At 46.3% G+C, this 8,818-nt stretch overlaps 1 protein-coding gene across 1 annotated transcript in view; it reads right to left on the bottom strand.

The window, feature by feature from the left end:
* The window catches only part of P4HA3 (prolyl 4-hydroxylase subunit alpha 3), a 37,540-nt gene that overhangs the window by 17,440 nt on the left and 11,282 nt on the right, over positions 1 to 8,818 (bottom strand). Inside the window, exons 4-7 of the mRNA XM_004708922.4 lie at positions 7,969 to 8,118; positions 3,699 to 3,750; positions 1,002 to 1,165; positions 588 to 764 (exon numbers count right to left, since the gene is read on the bottom strand). Coding sequence (XP_004708979.1) covers positions 588 to 764; positions 1,002 to 1,165; positions 3,699 to 3,750; positions 7,969 to 8,118 — 543 coding nt within the window. The remainder of the gene's footprint in view (positions 1 to 587; positions 765 to 1,001; positions 1,166 to 3,698; positions 3,751 to 7,968; positions 8,119 to 8,818) is intronic.

Raw genomic sequence — 8,818 nt, 5'->3', positions numbered from 1 at the left:
AGGAACGCTCTAGGGAGCCGCCTGCCATCAGACTTTGATGCAAGAATTTCCAGGGGCAGCAGTGAGCAGTGAGGGAGAAAGCACCTCCCCCGGTTTGAGTCTCAGGGGGCAGGCAGCTGACGGGCAGGAAGCTTGTACAGCATAAGAGCCCCATTGAAAGGCAAGAATCGATCCTTCTCAAGTGGAGAGTCATGCCCAAGCTTACCTTAGTCGAAGTTAACTGATACAAGAAGGGGGAATGGCAGAACAGCAATCGATGGACCTCGCAGCCCCAGCTGTGGCTCTGTCACTAGCGAAATGCATGACCTAAATCCAGTTCCTCCCTTCTCTAGGCCTCAGTTTCCACTATAACAAAAAAAGGAAGCTGAACCAGATCATCTGTCCACTCTGTCCTCTGTATGACTGCACTGGAATTCCACTCATGGCCCTGTCACGTCACCCTTTCGTCCCTTCTATCCAGCATACGGGATGTTGGCATGCAGAACTCCCAGACTAATGAAGTGTCTTGGTGTCCCGGCTGCTGTGCTCTGACTCCACACATGGAAAAACACAAAGGGAAGTGCTTGGCAGGCTTTGGGAACACTCACCCAAGGATCTGCCAGCTCCCTGATTTTCTGAGCCTCCAGGTCACTGACAAAGTCATGGTAGAGGACAACATAGGGCTCCAGGTGGATGACCTCCTTCCGGACCGGTTGGAGCAGCAGGTAGGGGCTAGAGTTGGTCTCCAAGGAGCAGTAGAGGGTAGGGATCTGATAGTGAGTGGGCTGGAAGGCAAGAGAAGACTCGGCATGAGAGAAGAATGATCTAGGAGCAGAAACAAATGAGGATTTCCAGGACCTAAGAAACAGACTGTCAGATACAGAATGTGGCCCTTCTGATGCTGCCCAAGGGAGCTTTATGGCTTTAATGCATCAGCCTTTTCTCCCCCACATTCTCCCAGTTCTCCCTCCTCATGTTTTAGCCAAGCCTGTTCCCCTTTCCCCTTTCCTGAGGAATCCTACCTGGGATCCTAGCGTCTGACACAATCCCTCGTAGGTCTCTCTGGTCTGCAGGTGGGGGACATTGGGTCTCTGGATGACGGCTTCAGCCACCATTCTTTTGGGGTGCTCAGTCAAAAGCCTTTCATATTTCAGGACATTCCTGGCCATTCTCTTATTATCTGGACCTGAGAGAAGTCAGAGTTGGAGTAAGACACATCAGCAAACATGGCATCCTGCCCAGGTCTCCTGCAGGTTCACTGCCACACAGGCCTAGCAAGTGGGCACAATGAATAACTACTCAAGGCAACGTACAACACCACAGGGGTTTCTGGAATCTTAAGAGATGATCGAGTTGGACCTGGTAGATCTCAGCCTACCAAAGGTGCAAAGGGCTTTGGGAGGAAGTTGGTTCTTACATTCTTAGCTCATGGGATCGTGTAGACGGTTAAGATAGTGTGATGGCTAGCTGCAGGCATAGGAAAGAGACCTTATTCATTCACTCCTCCATCCAACCATCCATGTAATCAATCTTCGATGGCAATATGTCAGAGATCATGATTGAGGCTAATCTCCTAGCGTTTAGAACCTAGTTGGAAAAACTCATTGAGGAACTACTAAGCCCTGGTGGTGGTGTGGGCTGTGCCTTAGGCTGGGCACCACAAGGTCAGCAGTTCCACCTTGCCAGTCCCTCAGGAGACAGATGAGACGTTACAGCCCTCTCAGAATCCCACAGGGCAGTCCATAGGGTGATCAGAGTCCGAGCCGACTTGATTTTTGAGCAGTGAGTTTTGAGGTAAGGAAACATGGCACGTGCTGTGAAAGACAAGTCCAAAGAACCAAAGCCTGTAATAGACCTAACCCATCTTCCCTGGAGAACAGGAAGCACATTCCTTCTCGATTCCACCAAGTCCTTCAGTCTCCCTACATGACCTTCACACCGTCAAGTTCTGAGTCATGTGATGGCGTGGAAGACTTGACCGTGTTAGGCTGGGTGAACTGTGATGCATGAGAGGAAAAATATGCCGTGAGCCTACTTACATGAGTTGTCTACAGAAGATAAGTGCTTAGAGACCAGTGTTTCTTAGTGGATTCCAGAGCAGGCGGGAAGAAGGGAGGAGGAGTTAATGCTTAAGGGACACAGCATGTCTGTCATGAGTGAGGGAAAGGTTGGAAGCAGGTAGTGGTAAGGGTTGCACAACGGGATGAATAATGTCACTGAATTACACCCACAAAATGGTTGAAATGGCAAATATTTTATTATGTATACTAAGCATTAAAAAGTTCATGGAAAAATGAAATGGAAAGATAAGAGAATTATTCTACAAGCTTTTGGAAGCCCCTTCAGGTTTCACCACAATTCTCAAAAGCTGTGAATAAATACAATTGTCAAGTCCTACAGGAAATAGATTATAAATATTTTAAAACAATAATGATTGCTCTTTAGAAGTTATGATGAGAGAAGGTGGGGTAGAAAGGGGGAACCGATTATAAGGATCTACATATAACCTCCTTCCTGGGGGACCGACAACAGAAAAATGGGCAAAGGGAGATGTCGGACAGTATAAGACATGACAAAATAATAATTTATAAATTATAAAGGCTTCACGAGGGAGGGGGTGGGAGGGGGGAAATGAGGAGCTGATTCCAGGGGCTTAGGTAGAGAGCAAATGTTTTGAGAATGATGAGGGCAATGAATGTACAAATGTGCTTGACACAATGGATGTATGGATGGATTGTGATAAGAGTTGTATGAGCCCCCAATAAAATGTTTTTTAAACAAAGTTAGGATGGCGAAACTTCATCTCATGGACTCTGGACATGTTATCAGGGGAAACCAGTCCCTGGGGAAAGACATCATGCTTGGTACAGTAGAGGGGGCAGCGAGAAAGAGGAAGACCCTCAAGGAGATGGGCTGACTGTCGCTGCAAGAAGGGGCTTCGACCTCACAGCTATGGTGAGGACGGCTCAGGACCAGACAGTGTCCGTGCCGCCCAGAGGGTCGCTGGGTCAGAACCAACCCAACGGCACTTAGCAAGCACATGGAACAGTTATCAATCTTACAAAAACCAACGATGGCCGGGAGTCTGACCTCGGTGCCTGAATAGCTTGTGGAAGGAACGCTCTAGGGAGCCGCCTGCCATCAGACTTTGATGCAAGAATTTCCAGGGGCAGCAGTGAGCAGTGAGGGAGAAAGCACCTCCCCCGGTTTGAGTCTCAGGGGGCAGGCAGCTGACGGGGCAGGAAGCTTGTACAGCATAAGAGCCCCATTGAAAGGCAAGAATCGATCCTTCTCAAGTGGAGAGTCAGGCCCGGTCGCTCTCCTCCGGACACACACAGCGCTCATTGATTTCACTCATTCCCAGGTCCACTTTCAAATTCGGGGTCTTTAACATGTCTCTGAAGCAACTGGCTCTGGATCCTGGCCTCGTTCCCCATGGAAGCAACGCTCTTATATAACTGATTGAGCAAGGGTGGGGGCGGGAAGGACAGGCTGATAACACTTCTTTGTATTTTCTAACTTAAAAATTACCCCCAGTGTACTGATCTGCACACTAAGTGAGATTTCTTCGGACATCTGCAACGTGTCCTGCACCTTGGCTTTGGAAGAATAACAACAGACATCACTATTTCCTTTGCTGGGACTAGTGACCCGGAACCGAGGAACTTTCCCACGTCAGTCAGACCTTTGGTTTCTCTTGATCATTACGTGTTACGTACTGTAGCGAAGAAACTCACGGGAGAGGCTGAGGGCACGAGAGACATTTCCTGCCTACAAAGAAAAAGGGGAGAGCCTGTCGTTAGTGGCACAGAGGGGGTCTCCTCTGACTAAATCCGTAAGTGGATTAATAATAACAAAAGCCTCTCAAGTGTTTTCACCACTTGATCCCGAGTAGGTCCCGAGACTAATGAACGTGAGCAGTCGCTATATGAAAGGTCCTTCTTTTCAATCCGGACTCGCTGCTGATTTATGAGTGGCCCTCCTCCACAAGTGTCCCCCAGTGGCTCATTGACAAATGACTCGGTGCTCCCCGAAGAGCCCCGGTGGCAAAGTAGATGACGTGCTGTACTGCCAAGGCCAGGTGAGCGGTTCGGAGCCCCAACCTCGGAGACCCACAGGGGCAGCTCTCCCTGGACTGCGTGACACTGAGTGAACCTGGTGCAATTCCAAAAACCCACCCTTCCCACGAAGGCAGAAAAAGAAACTTTCTTGTGCCTCCAAACTGTGAAGCACGCAAAGGCACAGCGTTTTATTATGAAACTAGAAACATTCTAGTACCAAAAAGAGAGGGGATAACTTGCTCTGCAGGCTCAGGAATTCCTAGAGTCTACGGAAGTTAGCCACAGAGCGGTGAAGGCCGAAGTCACATGGGAACCATGCCCACTGCATAGCAATGATCTCTCCCAGGGGCTAGTCACTCCTAAGGAAACCATGGTCAAAGGCAAACAGTGTCTTTGCAGGCAAATCTGGGGAAAGGAATCCAGCAGAAGGGGGCTGCTGTCCTGAGCTGGGCACTGCTTGGCCCATGGTCTGGCATTTGCTTTCAATCATTTTATTTCTGCATCTTTTAAGAAAAGCGTCGTAACAATAAAAGAAATAATAAGCACATTATAAAAAATATGAAAACCAGAAAAGAACTGAAGCCCCACTTACTTAAGTGCTTGAGATAACGTCGTTTTTACACAGTTGTAATTACACTTTGTACACTACCACTGCCTACTACCCTTGAGTCCATTCTAGAGCAACACTCTAGGACAGGGGTGAACGCCCGTGAATTTCCGAAGCTGTAACTCTTTACAGAAGTAGGAAGCCTCAGCTTTCTCCCATATTTTATATATACTTTAAAAATTATGCATATAGTTTTATTTGTCAAATCCCAAGGTTCCTGTCTACATTATTGCCAATGTATTTTTTGTTATTACACAGACTTGGTAGTTTTTAAAGGCTGCATTTTACTCCACACAGAATTTACAACATGGAGGATCTCACCAGCCCCATATTGTGAGACCTCTGAATTGTTTCTAATTGTTTAAGATCATCAAGCATTCTGTCCCATATCTGACTGTTATCGTTCAACACTGGGGATTTCATATAGCCGGGTAGTAACTCCAAGTAATAGTTTCTATAAAGTCACTTGTACATTTGGCTGAACCCAGGTTGGTGGTGTGAGTCTACCTGTAAACACTGAGGAAGAAAGGCCTGGCAATCTACTTCCATAAGGATACCAGCCACTGAAGACCTCAGGCAGCCTGGCTCCACTCTGTAACACACGGCGTTCCCAGGAGTCAGAAGCGACACAGATGCGGGTTTTTGTTTTGTGGCTTCTTCAAAGTTTTGTGATATGAAGAAAACTAAGCTATAGTCTTACATCTCTTTTAAACTCAAGGACTTATTCACAGAATACAATTATATTTTATCAAGGCCAAAGTTAGAATTGCTTGTGAGGTTTCAGTTGGATATTTTTGGAACTGTATAAGCCAGTGGTCAGAAAAAAATTAATAAACCAGTGGTTCTCAACCTTCCTAATGCCGCGACCCTTTCATACAGTTCCTCATGTGGTGGTGATCCCTCTAACCATAAAATTATTTTCATTGCTACTTCATCACTGTCATTTTGCTACTGTTATGAATCGGGTGACCCCTGTGAGAGTCTTTCGACCCCCAACGGGGTCGCGACCCACAGGTTGAGAACTGCTGGTATAAACTAAAGAATGCTAGGCCCGAGAAGGGGCGCGGACATTGGTAGCGGCCGCTCGTGGCAGTGGCATGCATCACTGAGCAGTGCGCTACGCCACACATTGTGTAAAGGGCTTTACATTGTGCACTGGTCCCTTTAGGCTGCCTAACAGAACGTCAAGGTGAATATCATCAGTCTTCTTCTTTGACAGATAAGAACACTGAGACCAGACCCAGGGAGATGAACTAACCTGCCCATCTTTCCACAGACGACGAGCCGGGTCTGACTCGAGACACTATGGCTTGATCACATTCCTACACTCAGGAGCACTGTAGTTCCTGAAGTTGGTTTTTGCTTTGTTTTCAAATTAAAATATATGCTGCTAACCACAAGGTCAGCAGTTGGAAATCCCCAGCCACTCCTACTTTCTACTCCTGTAAAGAACTGCCGCCGTGGAAACCCACAGGGCCAGTTCTACCCTGGCCCAAGCGTTGCTCTGAGTTGGAATCAACTGCTGGTGGGCAGCTATATGGCATATGTAAGACACAGACGAACTGAAGCTATGAATGGTTCGTGTGGAGACATCTACTCCTAATTAATTGGGGGTGGGGGTGAGTGTCAGTCCCCTACATGTGTTCTGCTCTAAGCAGTCCAAGGAGGGGAGGGTGGGCAGTCTGAGGAGCATTCAGAAAGACTGTAGGAAGGAGTGACATCTGAGCTGAGCCCTGTACGAGAAGTAGCATTTCACCAGACAGAGCACCACTGTGGAGGGAGAGTCTACCAGTGAGTAGAGGAGAAATGACTGCATTATAGTTAAAAACAACAACAAAGAACTAAGGATTAAGGACTATATGTGGAATGTTGACAATCTGCTTTGGTTAATATTCTCTGATTTTCTCCAGGTCATTTCTCCATTTTCTTCGTTAATTAAAGTTCATTAAAATAATAATAATTTATAATCCATCAAGGGGCTATGAGGGCTGAAGGGAGGGAGGGATAAAAAGAGGTGCTGATACGAAGGGCTCAATAGAAAGTAAACGTCTAGAAAAGAATGAAGGCAACATTTGTACAAACATGCCGGATGCCATCGATGTATGGATTCCAGCAAGAGTTATGAGTCCCCAATAAAGTGATCTTTTAATAAAATAAATAAATAAACCACATGAAAGAAATGCATTTACTTCTCAGCCCGCTTTGTTCCATGACAGTGGGGCTGTTTTAGCTTCAACACGTAGCAATTGAGCAAGAACGTTTAGCAGAGCACCTTGGAATGGTTTACTGCAAGATGCACTTAGGAGAACGTTCTTGAAAGCAACAGTGTGCTTTCTGTCCTGAGAGTAATTCTATTTTGACAGCAAAGTACGGTTTCGGGCCACCCACATTCTCCCCTCTCCCTTGACTCAGGAGAATTGGGGAGGAAAAGGAATGTAGGAAACCGACCTGGCTGGTCCGCTTTGGGAACTCTAGGGAATTTGCTCCATGGTAGAATGTCCACCCTATTTCTGAAGACCGTCCAACTCAAGGTACACAAAAGGAGGGCTGCTCACAGATTTAGGGAAATGGGCTTCCAGGTGAAGCATTACAGGTAGTGGATCAACCCCCTAACAACCACATTCATTGCCATCAAGTTGACTCTGACTCACAGATTTCCAAGGCTGTACATCGTTACAGATGCAGATGAGCACATCTTTCTCCCACAGAGCGGCTGTAGTTCAACCCACCCGTCTTCTTCAGCGGAGCCCCCAAACTTTAACCACGGTGCCTCTGGAGCTCCTTAATGCATCAGCACTGCCGAGGGAAAAATAACACCTCCAGGAGGTACCAAGACTGGTGCAAGAGAACTAGGATCTGGTAACTGAACCTTAGTCATTTGATAATGAGACTCAATTGCAGATGGGAGAGGAAATACCAAACTTCATCCTTGGGTGTCGGCAACATCATAGCATATTTGTGAAGAAATGAGTTGTTGAGAGTCCGCAGTGTGACCTGCATTTACCACAAACCCATTAGATATTTTTTAAAAACACTATTTTTAAAAGTAGTTGGTGCATGGCAAAGAGCGCTGGGCTCAAATTTGATGGGTGTGAGTTCCAATCCCAGTTCTATGATAAATTTTAAAAAATCTCCTGGAGATGTGATTTACTCCGATGTGATACCAAAATCATGAAATAACCTAACTGCCCTGTTTAACTCATTTTTAATATTTTTTACTCTGTTGGGAAGATGGAAGAAATGAACATGCTTAGAAAACTGTAGAGCTGGAAACATCGTGTTGATGACGATGAACACATCAAGCCTCGTTTACTCCCCTACCTGGAAATAGGCAAAAGCCAAGTGATCCAAGGCATCTTCTAGACTTGCCTCATCCTCTGTGTTCCATTCTCCGTAGGAGCCTCGAAAGAGACTGACAGCCTCCTCCAGCCACGTGATGGCGTGGTAATAATCCCCCATGTCATAGGCCACCTGCAGGGGAGAGAAGGACCATCACTAAAGTCTTCGTCTGCAGGTAGAGGGAAAGAAGCAGCCATCCAAAGAGTAAAAGGGCCTTTGGAACCCAAGAAGATACGGTCTACCCTCGAGTTCATTTTAATTCAATTCAATAATACTTTGATAAGCATCTATAATACACAAGGCATTCTACTAGGTGTAGAGGAAGTACGAGGATTTGTCCAATGCAGTGCCTCGTTTGAGTTCTAGACTGATGTTTCTATGAACATTGATGGTGGACTTAAGTAAAATGAAATCCTTGACAAATTCAATCTATTCTCTGTTTATCATAATGCTCTTTCTTGGTCCAAAGTCTGTCATCCTTGACCTTCATCACTAATTGCTTCAAGTCCTCTTGGCTTTCAGCGAGTAAGGTTGTGCCATCTGACAATTGCAGGTTGTGAATGAGCTTTCCTCAAATTTTGATGCTGAATTCTTCTTTATATAATGCAGTTCCTCAGATTATTTGCTCAGCCTACAGACTGAATAGAGGGACCAGACTTCAACTCAGTCCTTCAATATGTGAATGCAACATGCTGGTGTGGAGTAGGAAACCAGTGGAGAGGTCTAGGGGGCCAGCCCCAGTCCCAAATAATAAGTGGACACCTGCCCCTCCTCCCAGAAGAATTTATTTCTAAGGATGGCATTGAATCTGCAGCTCTGGGAGAGGGACATA

Source organism: Echinops telfairi, unplaced genomic scaffold (genome assembly GCF_000313985.2).
Source record: "Echinops telfairi isolate 266 unplaced genomic scaffold, ASM31398v2 ScPeMD7_1713;HRSCAF=2227, whole genome shotgun sequence".
In the NCBI taxonomy this organism is placed as follows: domain Eukaryota; kingdom Metazoa; phylum Chordata; class Mammalia; order Afrosoricida; family Tenrecidae; genus Echinops; species Echinops telfairi.
The sequence above is the reverse complement of the archived record's forward strand: the minus strand, read 5'-3'. Positions and strand labels throughout refer to the sequence as shown.